The sequence below is a fragment of the Bos grunniens genome, chromosome 24 (assembly GCF_055505025.1).
Source record: "Bos grunniens cultivar Pamir isolate PY7600 chromosome 24, Bosgru_T2T1.0, whole genome shotgun sequence".
NCBI classification, from domain to species: Eukaryota; Metazoa; Chordata; class Mammalia; order Artiodactyla; family Bovidae; genus Bos; species Bos grunniens.
In genome coordinates, this window is record NC_141188.1 from 50,511,412 (window position 1) to 50,532,566 (window position 21,155).

Here is a 21,155-nt window from a genome sequence, read left to right on the forward strand (position 1 = left end):
ACAGACCCCCAATTAAACAAAGATAATTTAAGAGGCTGGGGAAACTTTTTAAAAATTCTAATCAGTATCTTTGATGAGATCTGACAGAATACTGTTAACCACAAAATAAGAACAGGCCACTATGAAAAATGAGAATCACAGAATGAAGAAAAGCCACAAAAGACTAAAAAGAGTGATGAATGAAACTTAAGAGAGAGAAAAGAATTAGCAGAATGGGCACTATGGAAAAGAGAATTTGTGATCCGAAAGACAAACTCAGAAGTCCCCTCAGACAACAGCAATAAAAGGCAAAAAGACAAAATATAAGAGAAACGTGGAGATCCAAAATATACTTAGTAAGAGTTCTAAAAAGAAGAAACTGCAATCTCTTGAATGACATGGGTTTGAACTGCATGGGTCCATTTATATGGGGTTATTTTTTTCAATAAGCATAACAGTCAGCCCTCCGTATTAGGTGGTTGCATCCTCAGATATGGATACAGAGGGCTGACTATGGGGCCTGAACATCTGCGGATCTGAACATCCACGGCAGGTCTTGGAACCAGTCCCCACTGACACTGAGGAAGGACTGTAGGAGAAAAACAGAAACGTTAGTAACATTAGAAAATTCCTTTGAAGGAAAGAGAAACTTATAACACTTTAAGCAAAAATACTGGGGAAAAAAAAAATCAAAATGTATTCTGATAAGATTTCTGAATCCACAGTTTATGAGAAAATCCTACTGGCTTCTAGACAGAATAAACATGTTATCACCAAAAGAAAGAAAAGCAGACTAACATTAGATTTCTCATCTTGAACAGTATACATCTGAAGGACAACATAAAAACGTCTACAGATTTTGGAGGAATAGATGATCATTCTAGAATTCTTATCTAGAGAAACCAACACGTAAGTATAGAAAAGTACTTTTAAGTGTGCAGCGACTCAGCATGAACCACCCATGCATTATTTCCAGGGAAAAAGCACACCATCACACACGTGTTTCCCTGCCCCTCCTCATCACCATGATGACAACAATAAAACAGTAACAGCCAGAAAAAGTCAAGAGAAGGAAAATACGGACTACTAGACAACAACAACAAAATAGTAACAACTCCCAAAACATCATAACTGTAATCCATGAAATCAGAAAAATATATCTAAATAATATGGTTGACATTAATTCTTCTAAAAGACCAATAAAATAGACATTTCTCTGCTAAGTCTGCCTTTCCCCAAATTCCAAACAATATTTAAAATGAGAAAAGGGCATGGAAACAGATAAAAATAAAAAAGTAAAGAAATATCATCTTCACCTTCATGTAAGTGCCCATAGTTTTTACACTCAGTTCAACTCTTTAGCAAGAGACCCATGGCACCCAGCATCCCCATCACAAATAACCCAACCCTGACCATGGACAGTAGGCTCTGTGCCACACAAAGATGGCATTTAGAAATGTCCAGTACATGGTAACTGAGTGTTGTCTGTGAAGTAAAAAGTGTAAAACGTGAAGCATTTCCATTTATTCATGACTAATAATGCCTTAATCAACTAGAAGAGGTAACCTACGTGTAAAACAAATGGTACTACCTGAAAATATTCAAAACGATGACATTTGCCAGTGGAATCTTTGTAACGACACGATGCTCAGTCCCTCTGACTTACTGTCTAAGGCAGCAGTTCTCAAAATGCAGTCCCCGGACCTCTAGGAGTCCCTGAGACATTTCTGGAGCATTGTCAAGGTCAAAACTATCTTCATCCAAATATCAAGACATTTCTTTCCACTCTTACTCTCTCGTGAGTGTACAGTTCAGTTTTCTGAAGGCTATCTAACATGCCTAATAGCATAATTAATTTAATACAGAAGGAGACCTGAGACTCTGTTAAGGCAATTCATTAAAGAGATTTGCAAAAACGCAAAACAATGCTGCTCTTCTCAGTAAATTTTTGTTTGTGGAAAACAGTTACTTACATAAAAATCTGTTATTGATGCTAACATGTAATGGGTTTATTGTAATAATTATTTCTAAATTAACTAATCAAATATTTTTTAAGTGTTAGTTTTAATTCCTAATGCAGTTAACATAGAGAACAATAACCCACATAAAGATGTTATTTGCCGTCCTCAACTATTTTTAAGTGTAAAGACCAAGAAGGTTAAGAACCACAGCTCTAAGTCTACAGGGAAATACTAACCCAGGACACTCAACAGGCAGCTTAACTAGTGAGAGGAGTCTCTGTCTTTTAAAAGGTCACAAGCTTGAATATAGTTTGGTTTCTCTTCTCCTTTGGCTTCTGTGTTTACAAATAAATTACCATAAGCCACCCTTATTTGAAACCAAGGTCACTGGTTCTTAACATCTGCCTGTGTGTGTTAATTAGAAAACTGGATGGAATAAGTGTTTTGAATAAAAGTAGTCTTATTCATTCAACATTCAGTAAATATTTAGTAAGTATCCACATAGTAAACTTACGACATTACTATGAAAATTAGAAATGCAATTTAGTATTTACATAAAGGCCCATTTTTTTTTACTGTGAAAAGTAAATTATTGTCTGGAAATTCTGGTAGTGTCTAAGAAAAATTAAAAATAATTAGTTACAGAGCTCACACAGCTTTCCACAGGACACTGATATATAATAGGCAGCATACAGAAAATTTTCTTGGTAACCTAGCTGTAGAGCTTGACCTATTTGGTTCCTATAAAAGAAATTCCTCATCTCTTGCATTCAGTGTTCATATAGTTTAATACCTATAGATTTATCAGCTTGGTTACACATTACACCTATTTATCATTTCATGCTAAAATAACTCAATTAATATGTAGAAGAAAAGCTCTGGAGGATCTGAAAATACCTATCTTTGCAAAAAATATATAATTGTTTATGTCTTCTTTTCAGCCTTTTCCCCCATACGATTTGTCTTTACTGAATACATTTCTTCCATATGTTACACAGGCTAGAATATTACATAGTAATATATAATATCAAATCTTCAAGAAATGAAATTTACACATAGAAAAGCACAAAGAATAATTAACTTACATACTCCCACAATTGACACTAACATTTTACTATCAGTAACACTTAATGTTTTATTTTATAAGATAAAAATTCCATTTTATTCCCCCAAAGAGGAACAACAACTATCTTGAGTTTGGTATATATCTTTCCAGTCCATTTCAAATACTTTACGTGTATAGCAAACTGATACATGTGTGCATGCACAGATGCACACGTACACACACACACACACACACACATTCCTTTGTATAGTTTCTAGTTTACATAAACAACATCATAATGTATCACACTGAATAGTGTCCTCCAAACTGGTGTCACCCAAAACCTGTCAATGAGACTTTATTTGGAAATAGGGTCTTTGTAGATGCAATCAAGAGAGATTATACTGGATTAGGGCAGGCCCTAAATCCTATATGACTGGTGTCCTTACAAGAAGAGGAGGAAAGACAGACAGGCACATGAGAGTAGGCCATGTGATGACAGAGGCTGGATGCAGCTGCAAGCCAAAGAACATCAAGGATGGATAACAAGAGACAAGGAATCACCTCCCTTAGGTCCTTCAGAGATAGCATGGCCCTGTTGACACCATGCTTTTGGACTTTTAGTCTCCAGAACAGTAACAATCAATTTCTGTTCATTTTAAGCCACCAGTTTGCTATGGCAGCACTAGTAAACTGATATACTTAAATATCTGCTTGCATCATCTTTTTTTCACTCAATACATTTTTGAAACTCTTCTATATGGATACATATAAGAAGAATGAATATTCATCACATTTGCCAACCTAGTATTAATAGTACTAATTTTTTTTTAACGAACTACTTCTATACCAGTTAGTAAAATAGCTGCTTCCCCCAGCCACTACCCCAGGACCTCCTCCTGGTTTGGCAATTAATGCAGAGTAGAGAACCAAGGACGAAACAGCTGAGAACCATTCTTACTGGATGACTGCTCTCTCTGGTGCCATGCCAGGTAAACAGCTGAACATCACTTCTACTTCACTCCATTCAAACACTGGATAGTCCTGTGCCAGGAGGCCCCATTGTTTTATCCACTCTTCTATTATGGAAATTTAGGTTACTTCCACTTTTTCCCCTGTGAAAAACAATGCTGCAACATAGATCCTTGCCCTCACTATCCAAAATGTCACTACAGTAAACTCAGAAACAGGGAGTCCTCATTCTCCATACTCTTTGTATTCTGACATTAAATACCTCAAGTTAGGAATCACATTCATTTTGAAAACAAAAATACCTGTAAAATCCCTTTTAAGCTACTCTGTTTGTGGTACTTAGTGACTTCATGAGCGCATCACCAAGAATTTGTTAGGAAGCAGAACTGCAAAGCCACTGAACAGTTTCTTTTAAAAACGTGTGTATGTTTTGCTTCTAAGCCCGTGCACCACTACTAGAGAGAAGCCCGGGCGCCGCAATGAAACCCCCACGTGCTGCGACTAAGACCTCGCTGCAGCCAAAAATAAACAAACATATAAATGTTTTTAAAAATAATTATATATGTATGTATGTTTTGGTTAAATAAGTGAAAGTCACTCAGTCGTGTCCAACTCTTTGTGACCCCAGGGAATTCTCCAGGCCAGAATACTGGAGTGGGTAGCCTTATCCCTTCTCCAGGGGATCTTCCCAACCTAGGGATCGAGCCCAGGTCTCCCGCATTGCAGGCAGATTCTTCAGCAGCTGAGCCACAAGGGAAGCCCAAGGATACTGGAGTGGGTAGCCTATCCTTTCTCTAGCGGATCTTTCCGACCCAGGAATTGAACTGGGGTCTCCTGCGCTGCAGGCGGATTTTTTACCAACTGAGCTATCAGGGAATGTTATTAACTAAAAAGTACAGAGCTCCAGTATCCAACAAAGCATCAGCCACAGCAGCACCAGCCACAGATTAAAATTTAATAAAATTAAAAATTCAATTTGTCAGTCACACTGGCCACATTTCAAGTGCTGCTTGCTATATGGGACAGTGCAGTTACAGAAGATTTCCATCAACTCAGAAAGCTTGACTGAATATTCTGGTTAGAGAACACCACTGTACCCATCACCCAGTTTTAGCAAATGTTAATATTTCCGCTTGTGAAGCACCTAAAGCTCCACAGCTAACCTCTGGCAACCTCTCTCCTAAATGTGATACTTCATTATTATGAATATTTTTGAATTTATTATGATCAGTCCATGTAGTTCTATTTCATTCGTCATATTAACAGTTCCTCTGTAGTATTTCATTTATGTTATTGCTGTTTGCAGTTTTTGGAACACTATGAACAGTACTACAAGGAACATTCCTTCAAATGTGCTCTTGTGAATAAAGTTTTTCCTAGGGCTCAAATCAGGAAATGGAATTGGTAGGAGGTAAAGTATTTATTTCTGCAGGTAATATGAGGAATGTGAGAGGCTAAATTCCTCTCAAAAGTGGTTCTGTCAGTTTATACTGCTACTACCAATATATGAGAGTCCATTTTCTCTATATCCTCACCTAACATATGACATCTCATACTTTTTGCCAATCTGATGAGCACACAACATTTCAGTTACCTTAATAAGAATGATGCTGATGAATCATCAAGTTGAACATCCTTTAAAAATGCTTACCAGTAATTCAGGTTTTTATTGTTTTTCTATTACTTTGTCCATTATTCTAGCAACACTTTGTTTTTGTAACTGATTATAAGGGTTCTTAAAATTAAAAATGCTAACCCATCTTTCTGTATCTTTTTTTCACTTATTCGAACAATGAAAATTTTCATTTTAATGTAGTCAAACTTATTTATTTTCATTCATGGTTTATACATTTTACACTTAAGAAATCCCTTTCTCAGCAAGTTTATAGAAATATTATCCTTTAGTTTCTCTTCGAAGATTTTTAAGTGCAGTTTTTCACAGCTAGCTTTATTAATCCAATTGGAATTTCTCTTTGTATGTGGGACAAGATAATCTAATTCTACTTTTTCCATTTGGATGAGCCATGTTCTCAAACTCAGAAAAAAAATTTACTTACTACTTAGAATTGATGCTTTTGAACTGTGGTGTTGGAGAAGACTCCTCAGAGTCCCTTGGACAGCAAGGAGATCAAACCAGCCAATCCGAAAGGAAATCAGTCCTGAGTATTCACTGGAAGGACTGATGCTGAAGCTGAAATTCCAATACTCTGGCTACCTGATGTGATGAACTGACTCATTGGAAAAGACCCTGATGCTAGCAAAGACTGAAGGCAGGAGGACAAGGAGACGACAGAGGATGAGATGATTGGATGGTATCATCAACTCAATGGACAAGAGTGAACAAGCTCTGGGAGTTGGTGATGGACAGGGAAGCCTGGTGTGCTGCAGTCCATGGGGTCACAAAGAGTCGGACACGACTGAGCGACTGAACTGAACTTCTGTCACACTTCACATTTCCAGATTTGAGTGTGTAGTTTCTGAACTAAGTTCTTTCCATTTGTCTATTTTCTATTCCCTTGTTAATAAAACACAATCTTAAGTACTAAAAGTTTTACAACTGATCTATCTGGTAGGGTGAATAACTCCACAATGAAATGTTTCAAAAACTTCTAGGCTTTTTGCTTTTGCCTATAATTTCTGGGATTAGCTTTTCAAGGCTCACACACACACACACACACACACAAACTGCTAAGATTTTCATCAGATGAACATAGTAATTAATTCAAAGGCAAATTAACAATTTTATGACACTGAGTCGTCCCATCTGTGAACATAGTATCTATCTCTATTTATTAATACATATTTAGTATTTTTCATTTGGGCTTCCCTGGTGGCTCAGTGATAAAGAATCCACCTACCAATGCAGGAGACGAAGATTCTATCTCTAAGTTAAGAAGATCCTCTAGAGAAGGAAATGGCAACTACTCCACTGTTTTAGACTGGGAAATCCCATGGATAGAGGAGCCTGGCAGGCCACAGTCCATGGGGGGTTGCAATAGAGTTGGATACAACTTAACAACTAATGACAATTCATGCCATTAAAAAAGTATACTTCTTTTAGATTGATTCCTAGGTTCACAGTAGTTTTATTGCTATTGTTAAGTACTCTCTATACCACATTTTGAAGTTTTTTGTTATTTGTATGCAGAAACAGTATTTAGTTTGTATTTAGTTTAGTTTCTGGATCTATGATCCAGAAAGTTTGTTCAACTTTCTTAACATTTCTAATACTAGAGTCTTGAATTTTCTGGGTAGTCAATCATAACATTTACAAATACTGCCATTTAGATTTCCTTTAATTTTAAACTTCTTTTTTCATAAACAACTCACTTTTTATGCTTTAAAGTACACATTTTTTTCTTTTTCTGAGCCACAAACAAGTATTTCCACAGCAAGCATATTTACAAATGGGACAATGAAACTGATCAGCATATAATATGCTCAGCTCCTGATTTAAAGAGCATAGCAAATTAGCAATGCTATGTCTGATTTCAGGAACAAAAGATCCCAGATTATTCTTGGGGCTCATCCAATAACCAAGAAAGAGACTGAAAAACAGATAACGAATATGGTAACAGACAACGTTGATGAATAAAGAGTTTGCTGGGACTTCCCTGGTAGCACAGTGGATAAGAATCCATCTGCCAAAGCAGGGGACATGGGTTCCAGCCCTGGTCAGGAATATTCCACAGGCTGCGGAGCAAGTAAACCCATGAGCCCCAAATACTGAGTCCACATGCTGCAACTCCCGAAGCCTGCCTGTCTGGGGCCTGTGCTCTGCAACAAGAGAAGCCACCAAAATGAGAAGCCCACACAACACAGCGAAGAGAAACCCCTGCTCACCGCAAATAGAGAAAGCCCAAGCAAAGCCACGAAGATCCAGTGCAGCCAAAAATAAGTAAAATAGATATTTTTAAATTATTAAAAGAAGTTTTCCATCCATGATATCATCAGAATACACACGAGGGTGATCTTAAACTTTTAAATGTACAAATCTTTGATTATACTTCTTTTTCATCAAGAAATAGAAATAAAACTTAATTATAGCATATACAGTGAAAACAGAACTAATTTTTAAAAACTCTCAACTTCATATTACTATACAGTTTATTAACAATGCTGCGATAGTTTCAGGTGTACAGCAAAGTGATTCAGTTATACATATATACATGTATTTTTCTTTTTCAAGTTCTTTTCCCATTTAGGTTGTTACATAATATTGAGCAGAGCTCCTCTTGCTATACAGTAGGTCCTTGTTGGTTATTCATTTTAAATATAGCAGTATGTACATGTTAATCCCAAACTCCCTAACTATCCCTCCCCCTCACCCATCTCTCCTTAAAACCATAAGTTCATTCTCTACGTCTGTGAGTTTGCTTCTGTTTTGCAAATAAGTTCCTTTGAATCATTTCTTTTTCGATTTCCCATAAGAGCAAGTGAAAGTTGCTTAGTCGTGTTCAACTCTTTTCGACCCCAAGGACTGTATGCTGCTGCTAAGTCGCTTCAGTTGTGTCCGACTCTGTGCGACTCCAAAGACGACAGCCCGTCAGGCTCCACCTTCCCTGGGATTCTCCAAGCAAGAACACTGGAGTGGGTTGCCATTTCCCTCTCCAATGTATGAAAGTGAAAAGTGAAAGTGAAGTCGCTCAGTCTTCAACTTAGCAACCCCATGGACTGCAGCCTACCAGGCTCCTCTGTCCATGGGATTTTCCAGGCAAGAGTACTGGAGTGGGGTGCCATTGCCTTCTCCGCAAGGACTGTATAGTCCATGGAATTCTCTAGGTCAGAATACTGGAGTAGGCAGCCTTTCCCCTCTCTCCAGGGGATCTTCCCAACCCAGGTCTCCCGCATTGCAGGCCAATTCTTTACCAGCTGAGCCACAAGGGAAGCCCATTACGAGCAATATCATACAATATTTCCCCAATCTCCATGTTGCTGTAAATGGCATTATTTCATTCTTTGTAATGGCTAAGTAATATTCCATTGAGTATATGTACCACATCTTCTTTATCCATTCCTCTGCCAGTGGATATTTAGATTGCTTCCATGTCTTGGTTATTGTAAACAGTGCTGCAATGAAGACTGGGGTGCATGTATCTTCTTGAATTATGGTTTTCTTTAGATATATGCCCAGGAGTGGGACTGCTGGATCATATATACACAGCTGCTTTAGCAAAAATAGGCCCCAAGTGGGAAAAAAGCCAAATACTCACAAGAAGGGGATGAATAAATATACAGTGGCATATCCACAGAATGGAATAGTATATGGCAATCCAAAAAACCAGACTAACGATGCAGTAACATGTGTGAATTTCAGCAACACTATGCTGAGTGAAAGAAGCCAAAATAAAAGAGAACACACTAATTTCATTTCCTAATGCCCAGTGACAGGCATTTTTATATACTTTATATACTTATATACATTTTACATACTTATATACCATTTTTATATACTTTCCATGTGTTTATATATCTTCTCTTGAGAAGTATTTTTCCAAATTTCTCCCCACTATTTAAAATTAAATTTTAATGAATTTTTTATTTTGAAATAACTGTAGTTTTAAGAAAAATGCTGTGAGAGTCCATGTATCCTGTACCAATTTTTCCCCAGAAACAACTGTATTTCAAGAAGAGGTAAAAGCTAATCTACTGGGAGGGAATTCTTCTAGAACGTAGTTAACTCTGGGTGGTGTGGGGTATTGACCACAATATGCAAAAGAGAGTCTTCTATTATGCTAGAAACGTTCAATAACGTGATCTGGGTGTTATGAACACAGGTACATACATGTGTAGAAACTTGCAAGTTGTACCTTTAAAATCTGTGTACTTTCTATTTTGTACTTGAATTGAAAAGTGTTTTTAAAAATCATACTTTTTTATTCCTTATCAAAAGAAAGATAAATGCTCTTTAAAAAAAAACACTAAAGCAATGCAAATTTTTTTCTTGAGGTACTTTACTAAATATGAGGATCAAAAATTTTATATGTTTTATCCTCTTTCTATAGCACTGCTGCTGCTGCTGCCAAGTCGCTTCAGTCGTGTCCAACTCTATGTGACCGCCACAGACGGCAACCTCTAGGCTCCCCTGTCCCTGGGATTCTCCAGGCAAGAATATTGGAGTGGGTTGCCATTTCCTTCTCCAGTACATGAAAGTGAAAAGTGAAAGTGAAGTGCTCAGTCGTGTCCGACTCTTAGCGACCCCATGGACTGCAGCCCACCAGGCTCCTCTGTCCCTGGGATTCTCCAGGCGAGAGCACTGGAGGGGGCGCCACTGCCGTCTCCGTTCTAGCACTAGTACTCCTTAAACCTTAGTTGAAATGATAGTCATACTACATAAGAGGCAAAAATAATTTCAATGGGAACAGGAGAGAAAAGATCACATAAAATCTCTTCTAAAGAAGCAAGTGTTTATACCTGAAGAGAGAAGCTCCCAGCCTCGTCTCATACTAGACCCCCATAGGAGACTGTAAGAATCCCTTCTAAGAAATTGACCACCCCAAAAGAAAAGGCTTACAGAGAGCAGGATATCCAGAGAAACAGACTATGTAGAGCACATTATATTGAATAAGTCCTGCCCACACAAAGAACTTTCAAACAAAGTTTTAGTGCCTGCTCCTAAAGAGAAATAAACAAGCAAGAATCACCACACATTTTAGGAAAGCCCCTAATGAGGATGAAGACAGGAGCCAAAAACAAAAATGAAACTGAGAAAATAGGCAGTATGCTGTAATAGCTTGAGAGGGGATTCTCAGTTTTGTTTAAGTAGTGGGAGTTGCATTAGTGACTGGTACATGAACATAAAGCAATGGTGTTCTACAGAAAAATTAAACCATTTTACAAGAAAGGAAACACAATTACCACACAGTCCATCTGAGAGTAGATAACAGTTAACAAAATCACATTAATGTAAAAAGCTGAGTTATCCCAGAACGGTAAAAAGATGGGAGAAGAAAAAGTCTCTGTGCTGGAAACAGGCCTAGGAACCCAGAGGGCACACTCAAGATGTACGGTAAGGAGAACTAATACCATATATTCTATCTTATGATGGTAACAGTTAATATCTATAAATCTGAAAAATCAAGAAATATTTAGAAACCTGGACAGGACTGATGGCATTTGTCTTTGGGGAGGGGCAATCAGGTATGGGATGGACATGGGGTCTGCTATTTTGCACTGAAACCCAGTACTTCTGTGTAAGTTTTAAAACTATGTACATGAATTACTTTGACACAAAATACCACTGAGGAAGAGAAAACCAGTTTGGGAATGGAACTCACTGATAGGACTATTATTTAAGGAGTTAAATTATAGTACACTATTTTACATTGTTTTATAAAACAATTTTTCAGTCCTTTCCTTCTTCCCTATTCTTTCATTCATTCTATATAAAAGGAGAAAATCTACTTGATCATTTCCACCACAACTAAAAAGTGGAAACGGAGAGGAAAAATGACTTCAGGACAGCATAAACATTTCTATCTAAATTCCCATCTAAAACATTTCTATCTAAAAAACTAAAGAAACCATTTGGGGAGAGTTTTTAATAGCAGTTAATAATAGGCATTCAGAAGATAAAAAAAAAAAAGGACCACTTCATAAATCTGAAGAAAAATACTAAGTCAGGCATTTGCAGAAACATCTACTAGAAGGAAAAGAAGGAAGAAGGGTACACTAAGGGTGGTAAATTTTATGGACTGACACATCCATTCAGTAGCTCTGATTAACGTGAAGATAACTCACCACTTCATGAATGGATCTATTGAAGCCATCATCTTCTGTAAGGATCAACAATATTATAAGAGCCATATACACATGGTGTGAATTTCTTTCTTCCACATGATACAGAATCTCGAGAATTGGTAAAACCTAGTGAATAAAAATTATAATTTATTATTTCAATTACTTTATTATAAAACTAATGTTTTCAACTTCTATACTTTTATCACATATCCTTTGCTTTAATTTCACAAATCAGCCTGTGACCGAAATTACTTTCCATTTGCAGAGCTAAGGTATCAGAAGAGAAAACCATCCCCTACTGCAAAGCTCTGCCACCGTATAAAGTTTGAGTTTAGGGACTTATCTGGTGGTCCAGTGGTTAGGAATCCACCTGCCAATGTAGGGAACACAGGCTTGATGCCTGGTTCGGGAAGATCCCACATGCCATAAGGCAACTAAGCCCGTGTGCCACAACTACTGAGCCTGGGCCGTAGAGTCTAAGTGCTGCAACAAGAGAAGCCACGGCAACGGGAAGCCTGTGCACTGCAACTAGAGAGCAGCTCCAGCTCACTGCGACTAGAGAAAGCTTGTGCATAGCAGTGAAGACCCAACACAGCCAAAAAAAAGGCTGAGCTTACAGAGACCACTTAGGCTCATGGCCAACACCTGACACTCAACAGAGGCAAGTCTCCAGCCTAGCAGGAACTTATACAGTATGGTACTTTTAGAAACAGGGGTTCCCTGGTGGCTCATTCAGTAAAGAATCCACCTGTAATGCAGCAGGCTCGGGTTTGATCCCTGGGTCAGGACGATCCCGTGGAGAAGGAAATGGCAACCCACTCCAGTATTCTTGCCTGGGAAATCCCAAGGACAGAGGAATCTGGCAAGCTACAGTCCTTGGGGTCACAAACAGTTAGACACCGCTTAATGACTAAACAACGACGTTCTTAGAAACACTGTAATATGTCAAACATTACCTTTTTAATAGCAAAGATGCTAGGATAAAAGAATTGTTAACAACAAAATCAGACCAGCACAGTGAATTTCCTACCAGTAACATATTTTCTTTTATTTTTTAACTTTACAATATTGTATTGGTTTTGCCATTTATCAACATGAATCTGCCACAGGTATACACATGTTCCCCATCCTGAACCCTCTTCCCTCCTCCCTCCCCGTACCATCCCTCTGGGTCGTCCCAGTGCACCTCAATGTCATATTTTCTAATCAGATTCAACAAATTACAGAACAAAAAGGACAGGGAAGGACATCAGCTGAAATACTATAAAAGTAATCTATACAAAACATTAAAAATGAAAACAAATATATCAATACAAGCCTCACTTCTCCCCACTCCTCCCCCCAAAAATCCCCAAACAAAACCTTTAACTCTTCACTGGTGTTAAGTCATCATATACAGACAATTGTTCTCCTGCAAGATCTTATGTGCCAACAAACATCCTTACCATGGAACTTTCTACAGCAGACGATGTCATGGGCTTTCTGCCTATTGCCATCATTTCCCTTAGGTTACACCATGCTGCAGAACCGTCTCCTTATATTCACTCACCCATTAGTAAATAAGCCTTTTCTTTACAAGTTTTTACTCACATGAACAGAACCTTGTTACACCCAATTTCGCTATTTAAGCCAATGCTTTCCACATACAGCTGGTGTGCAAACAGGTTCTTTCATCACATTTTTCTGTCCTTAGTGTCACTCTGACATAGAATATACTCTTCAAACAAATTCTAATATTCCATGCTTACTGTTTTCATCTTAAATGCTGGAAAAAAAACGGCCACCAAATCCCCGGGGAATCCTGCTATCAGTCTGTAAAAACTGGCGTAGAGGGGACATTCCTGTTGCCACCAGCAAGCTGCTGGCTATTTCAGAGATGGTCACAATTTTATTAATGCACGAATAGTTCAACGTTACCTAGATATTATGTATTTCAAATGCGACATTAACACCTTAGTGAGGTAGTTTACTTTTCATAGAAACATTATTATTTACATATTAGTTACAATGGAAATCAGTGATTGCCTAGAGGGGTTTCTGTCTATGAGCAAAAATTTGGAACCAATCTCATTCACACAGTGAAGGATAAAGTGCGATTATGTGATGCCTGACAATGGTGCCTTAAAATAACGATAACACTCCAGGAACTGAGTTCAAGACAGCCTTAGCATCTAAGCCGGTTGAAGGGATAGGACATTTGGGAGTTGAGTTGAAAAAAAAATCACCCTTCCTTTTAGCCATACTTATCAGGAATACACAGCAACTGTGACTTGAACATGGTGGGTGGACACTTAGTAGTGGAAAGGAACCAAGAGGGTATACATCTTCCTGAGAATGGTAGCCAGTATGTCTTAAGGACTGATCCAGGCTGAATCACGGGCAGCAGGCTGGCTGTTCAGGACCTTAAGGACAGGGAAGCCTGCTGTGCCGTGTGCCCTCCAGCTCTGCTCTGTGACCCCCATCTCTATGTGCACTGTCTCCTACACTGTAAAACTCAGACTTCGGCCTTTGCCTGGTGGCATCTCCCTATCAAACTCTTGACCATCCACCTTTGCAGGCAGGCAAACAACATACATATCCTCCTGGGAAAAGAAATTACTCTTCAAAATATTACAAAATACAAACACTATGCTTAATATGATACTTACAAGATTTTCCATATCTGTGCGAGCCAACATGTATGTTCTAATATTGCTGTTCTGATGGAGCAATGTATACAAAAGAAGAGTAGCTTGGTCGGATGTCTGCTGTTCACACAGGGCCATGTACAAACTGTTGAAGTTAATCTGGAAAGCATGTGGAATTGACGAGGGGAAAGGACTGCTATCTGGAAAACAGAAAACACAAAATCTTAAAAATATTACATTTTCTAGACTGCCTGATACAAATAATAAAAGCACTGTTAATGTATATAATTCAATTCCAATTAATTTTATATAAGTTGCTACATTTCAGGCTCAAAATTGCAATTGGTGTTCTAAATTTTACTTAAAAAAGAACTAAAACATGACTACACTTGACAGTATATTTGAAATGTGCTAAGAGAATAGAATTCAAATGTTCTCACACACACACACAAAATCCCCCACAAAAAGAACACAAAAACCCAACCCAATCCAACCCAAACTAGGACAATTTATTTCTCAGTACTATCTAAGCCACAGCTTTCCAATGATTATAAATATATGAGCAAATACCATGCAACAGAGTGGCTTTTTTAAAGCCAAGTATTAAAAAAAAACCTAAACTAAGTCATGTAGTTTGACTCCATTACTATTTTTGCATTAATACAGCTGAATTAAATTGTCAATAAAATATAAACTTAAATAAATACAGCTATGGAGGTAGGTTAAAAAAACAAACAAACCTCTAACATATAATTTAACCATGACATTGAAATGCTTTGCTATTAATACCAAAACTAAACAGCCATCAGTCCTAAATAAAAATATCCAGAGACAAACAGGAAATCCTCTTGTAAAATAGAAGTTAAAAAGAAAAAACAAAACAACTGCCTTGAAGTTAATTTTTTTCAAATGAATTATCAGTTAAAGTATTCATCTATGCATTTAATCCATTTATGAAGAAAGTGGCTAGGATAATATAGAATTTAAATAACAAAAATATTAAAATCAGTTTGCTCAGCATTCTCTTCTATAATAGAACACACCAAATCTAAGACAACTACTAGAAAACTTATAAAACATTTTTGTTTAAAGGAAAACTTAAAACTAATTGACTACAACTACTTGACTACAACTACTAAGAAACTTTTTTTAAGTAGAATTATTGAAGTGATGAAAAGCATAAATTACAACCCACACAGGAAAAATTCTTGATATTCCAAAACTGACATAGTCCCTTTCCTACAGTTTACTGAATTTGCTTAAAAACTGAAGCAAGCAAGGTTAGGAAGTTAAAAAGGAGGTAAAGTTAGGTTAACTGTTTTAAGAGAAAATTATAGTTTTAACAGATAAAACACTAGTACAAGACAGCACAAAGAACAGTATTTTAACGTTTTAACAAGTAAGCACAAAGAACTTTTTTTTTCAAGACACAGAACCACTAGCAAAACAAAACAAAACAAAAAAACCACAACAACACTGTTCTAACATTTCCTGAAGCCGTGCTCTTATGGAAAAGAAACGTGTACCAGCAAAGTCTTTGATAGCACAGCCCTATGCTTCTCAGATTTTCCTTTCTAAACTTTACATTTGTGAGAATAATGTACCTAAAAATATCTTTAACAATATTACAAAATGCCCTCACTTTTCTTCCACATTCAAAACACAGATTATTTTTTCAACCCTAATCCCTGTTTAGTACTTACTTTGTATTTTTGACACATACAAAAGTAACTGTTTTGTTAAGACTGACCTACATTTTTGCAAGGGATGGAAAAAGGAAGGGCTGAACATATTGAGGATGCAAATATTACACAATCTACAGAAGATGCAGTGGAGGAGGGTCCTGGACATAGTACTCCTCCTTACAATGGAAGTAAAATAAAAAGTTCACCAGACTGACTACAAATGGAATACATATGTTGTGTGTCTGTTACTAGCTAGTAAGTACTATGAACCAGCCATTATACTGACAGCTTTATCCATATTATCTCTTATTTAACCCGTATGACAACCATGTCATTACTCTGACCAGTTTTACAAAGAAGAGGCTTACAGAGATTAAGCAACTTGTTAAAAAATTTATTTATTTTAATTGGAGGATAATTATTTTACAATATTGTGATGGCCTCTGCCATACATCAACTTTTCCAAGAACATTCCTTAGTAAACACAGACTGGCTCCTGTTGTTTCCACCACATTATACTGTTTCTTACAAAAGCAGCAATAATTTAGTGAGTCTAGCCTATGATAAATGCTCACTTAATTCTTGCAAAACCTTATGAGCCAGAGATTATAATCCCTGCTTCATTAATAAGGAATCTAATACTTAAAATCTTGGATACGACTCCTTTAGGGTCAGTCTAACCCTAAAGCCAATGTTCTGAATCACTATACCACAGTCTCTCCAAAGATGACTCTTAAAAGTTCAACCCTTAACAGTACCCTTTGGCTAGCGCAGCAAAAGTAACAACAGCAGATACCATATACTGAACACCTGCTATGCTGCCAAGTCCGAGCTAATTATTCTAAAACCTTACCTTGTGTGGTACTTACACAAATCTGATTAGGTGAAACTATCTTCATTTTACTGAAAAAGCCATTGAGGCTTATTGAGATAAGGCCTGATATTGGCCTGATAATGAGATATGGCTTGATAAGGTTTATTGTGAAAGGCTTGATAGCTCTGAAGTAACAGGAGTGTGACAGGAACTCAGATTACCTTGCCTCTAAAACTTCCTTTTTTAACCCTAAAGTCACACTGTCACTAAGAAGAGTACAGAAATGAGAATACAAAATATTATTAGATACACGGGTTTTCATTTCTTTTCTTTTTGGTTGCACTGCATGGCATATGGGATCTTAGTTTCCCAACCAGGGATTAAACTTGCACCCTCTGCATTGGAAGTGCAGAGTCTTAACCACTGAATAGCCAGGGAAGTGTGGGTTTTCATTACTTACCTATTAAATTGTTAGAGACTCGCGCGCACGCACGTGTACCTGCTCAGTCGTGTCCAACTCTTTGCAACCCTAAGGACTGTAGCCCACCAGGCTCCTCTGTCTGTGAGATTTTTCAAGCAAGAAAACTGGAGTGGGTTACTATTTCCTACTCCACAGGATCTTCCTGACTCAGGGATCAAACCTGAAACTCTTGCATCTCCTGCATTGGCAGGTGGATTCTTTACCACTGTGCCACCTGGGAAGCCCTAGACACACATATCCCCTGCAAATAATAATGCCAGAATTGACAAAGGCACAAAAACTGGCACATTCATCGCTGTCTGTAAGAAACATTCTAGCACAGCTCTGGAAAGGAACAAAGCATAGGACACCAGAAGCCTTGAAAGTGCACTTCTAACCCATCTTAATTACACTAGTGTTGGATGTATTTTGAAAACCTAGCTACCATATTAATCTTGCTTTAGGAGTGTAACCTTTTGATAAGTGATTACTGTTTCAATGTGGAAATATTTGCTCATGCTCTACTTCAGGGTTTGGCAAATTACGGCCCACAGACACCACCTGCTTTGGAAATAAACTTTTACTGGCACCCAGCCTTGCTCATTTGCTTATGTATTACCTGTGCTGCTTTTTTGTGCTTCCCTAGTAGCTCAGCTGGTAAAGAATCCACCTGCAGTGCAGGAGACCCTGGTTTAATTCCTGGGTTGGGAAGATCCAGTGGAGAAGAGATAGGCTAACCACTCCAGTATTCTTGGGGCTTCCCTGGTGGCTCAGCTGGTAAAGAATCCACCTGCAATGCAGAAGACCTGGGTTTGATCCCTAGGTTGGGAAGATCCCCTGGAGAAGGGAAAGGCTACCCACTCCAGTATTCTGGCCTGGAGAATGGCATGGACTCTTTAGTCCATGGGGTTGCAAAGAGCTTTCTGTGCTGCTTTTATACTACAAGGGCAGGTAAGAGGTGGGGTGACAGAGACCAGAAGGCCCTGCAAAGTCATCTGCCCCTTTGCAGGAAAAGTTTGCTAAGCTCAGTTACTATTTTCAGTTCTATAAAACTCTAACTGGAACACAGAATTTAAATAAAAAATTTCAAACAACATATCATTTCCTGGTTAATTCCTTCACCTAATAGGAAGGACTATGTGCTAAGTCACTTCAGTTGTGTCCAACTCTTTGCAACTCTATGAACTGTAGCCCGCCAGGCTCCTCTGTCCATGGGATTCTCCAGGCAAGAATACTGGAGTGGGGTGCCATGCCCTCCTCCAGAGGATCTTTCTGACCCAGGGATTGAACCTGCACCTCCTGCATCTATTGCACTGCAGGCAGATTCTTTACCATTAGTGTCACCAGGGAAGTCGCAATAGGTAGGAGATGTGGATCCAAATTAAGCTCATGCTGGCTTGGTTATCTTGGAAAGAAATGTAAATACAGGTATAAAGAAATGTAGTTATCATCTGAAATTTACTTGACCTTCCTGAGAATACGGACATAAAATTTAAGTTTTTCTCATCTTAAACCAATATGAAAATATATCCCCACTGCTGAAAAACAGTAAACAATTTGGAGTAAGCAATACCCTCTTTCCTTATTAGAAAAGAATATTCAGAGTAAAAAAATACCACAAACCTTGTGTGTTCTTAAAAGACATGATGGCCTGCCTGTAGGGGTTTGGTGCATCCGCAGCATCTGTCAGGTTGGCCAGCACCAGCAGGAGCAGAAGACTCTGGTTGGCCAGAGGGGAAGAAAGTTCTGAGGCAGCGGCCACTTTGCTGCCCACGCCACCCAGTGTGAAGACAGTCCAGAGGCCAGCTTGAGAAGAAAACACACAACTGAAATGTGCTGGGACTAGCAAGATGAATCTATTTATGTACAATATTGTGTGCATTATGTAAATTATGTACAATTTCTCATATTCTGAAGTTTTAAATAATACTCTTTTTGATTATGAAAGTAAAACAGGTCCATCATTTGGAAGTTCTCATATTGCCCATGGACATAAGACTTCTAAAGACTATTGCTTCCTGTTCCCATAATTCCACTTCCACTTTCCAAAGATAATCAGGATATTATTAAGTTTCTTATATACCTTTCTCAGTTTTTCTTTACATATCAAAACATATATGCAATTATAAGAAAATTTCATGTACAACTTTATACCAGTATTTTTGAAAACCTAAGCAAAATATGCATATCTAGGAAAATACAAAATACCCAAATTGGAAAAGATGACGAAAGTCTGAATGGATAAATAACTTTAGAAGAGTGTAAACCAGAGTCAAAGAGCCAACCTTTAAAAACAAACCAAGTCTGAATTTTTATTTTACAAATAAGTCTACCAAACCACAATGTTATATATATATGTTATAATATTTCTCATATTATATATGCAGTGCCAAAGTACAGAACAAGAATCATAGCTATATACTCACTTGACAAGGCCAGAAAAATCTCCTTGATACTGAATCTGGATTAAAAAATGCATTTAATCACATTAAAAACAAAAAACTTAGGAATAAACCTAACCTAAACAAGAGGTAAAAGACCTATTTGTTGGAGGTTCCTCAGAAAACTAAGAATAGAATTAGTGTATGATCAATCCCACTCCTCTGCATATATCCAGCTGTTTTTGTTCAGTCATTAAGTCATGTCCAACTCCAAATGGGAAAAGGAGTACGTCAAGGCTGTGTATTATCACCCTGCTTATTTAACTTCTATGCGGAGTACATCATGAGAAACGCTGGTCTGGAAGAAACACAAGCTGGAATCAAGATTGCCGGGAGAAATATCAATAACCTCAGATATGCAGATGAGATCACCCTTATGACAGAAAGTGAAGAGGAACTCAAAAGCCTCTTGATGAAAGTGAAAGAGGAGAGTGAAAAAGTTGGCTTAAAGCTCAACATTCAGAAAACGAAGATCATGGCATCTGGTCCCATCCCTTCATGGGAAATAGATGGGGAAACAGTGTCAGACTTTATTTTTTTTTGAGGGGGGGGCTCCAGAATCACTGCAGATGGTGACTGCAGCCATGAAATTAAAAGACGCTTACTCCTTGGAAGGAAAGTTATGACCAACCTAGATAGCATATTGAAAAGCAGAGACATTTTACTTTGCCAATGAAGGTCCGTCTAGTCAAGGCTATGGTTTGTCTTGTGGTCATGTATGGATGTGAGAGTTGGACTGTGAAGAAGGCTGAGTGCCAAAGAATTGATGCTTTTGAACTGTGGTGTTGGAGAAGAAAACTATGCAAAATCTAATTTTATTTTATTTTTAAACTTTACAATATTGTATTGGTTTTGCCAAATATTGAAATGAATCCACCACAGGTATACATGTGTTCCCCATCCTGAACCCTCCTCCCTCCTCCCTCCCCATACCATCCCTCTGGGTTGTCCCAGTGCACCAGCCCCAAGCATCCCTTGGATTGCAAGGAGATCCAACCAGTCCATTCTGAAGGAGATCAGCCCTGGGATTTCTTTGGAGGGAATGATGCTGAAGCTGAAACTCCAGTACTTTGGCCACCTCATGCGAAGAGTTGCCTCACTGGAAGACTCTGATGCTGGGAGGGATTGGGAGCAGGAGGAGAAGGGGACGACAGAGGATGAGATGGCTGGATGGCATTACTGACTCGACGGACGTGAGTCTGGGTGAACTCCAGGAGTTGGTGATGGACAGGGAGGCCTGGCATGCTGTGATTCATGGGGTTGCGAAGAGTCGGACACGACTGAGTGACTCAACTGAACTAAACTGAACTTTTTGCGACCCCATGGACTGCAGCACGCCAGGTTGCTCTATCCATGGGATTTTGCAGACAAGAATACTGGAGTGGGTTACCATTTCCTTCTCCTGGGAATCTTCCCAACCCAGGGAGCAAA

General features: G+C 38.2%; 1 protein-coding gene across 10 annotated transcripts in view; it reads right to left on the reverse strand.

Annotated features, from left to right (window-relative positions):
- DYM (dymeclin) overlaps positions 1-21,155 on the reverse strand; it is a 393,514-nt gene that overhangs the window by 229,736 nt on the left and 142,623 nt on the right. For 9 of the 10 annotated variants that reach the window (XM_086373423.1, XM_086373422.1, XM_086373425.1 and 6 more), the window contains 3 exons: positions 18,907-19,089; positions 14,346-14,524; positions 11,698-11,823 (listed from right to left, as the gene is read on the reverse strand). In XM_086373423.1, the coding sequence (XP_086229549.1) occupies positions 11,698-11,823; positions 14,346-14,524; positions 18,907-19,089 (488 nt within the window). Of the gene's footprint in view, positions 1-386; positions 569-11,697; positions 11,824-14,345; positions 14,525-18,906; positions 19,090-21,155 lie in introns of those variants that run through there. The other variant, XM_086373431.1, reaches the window with a different exon arrangement.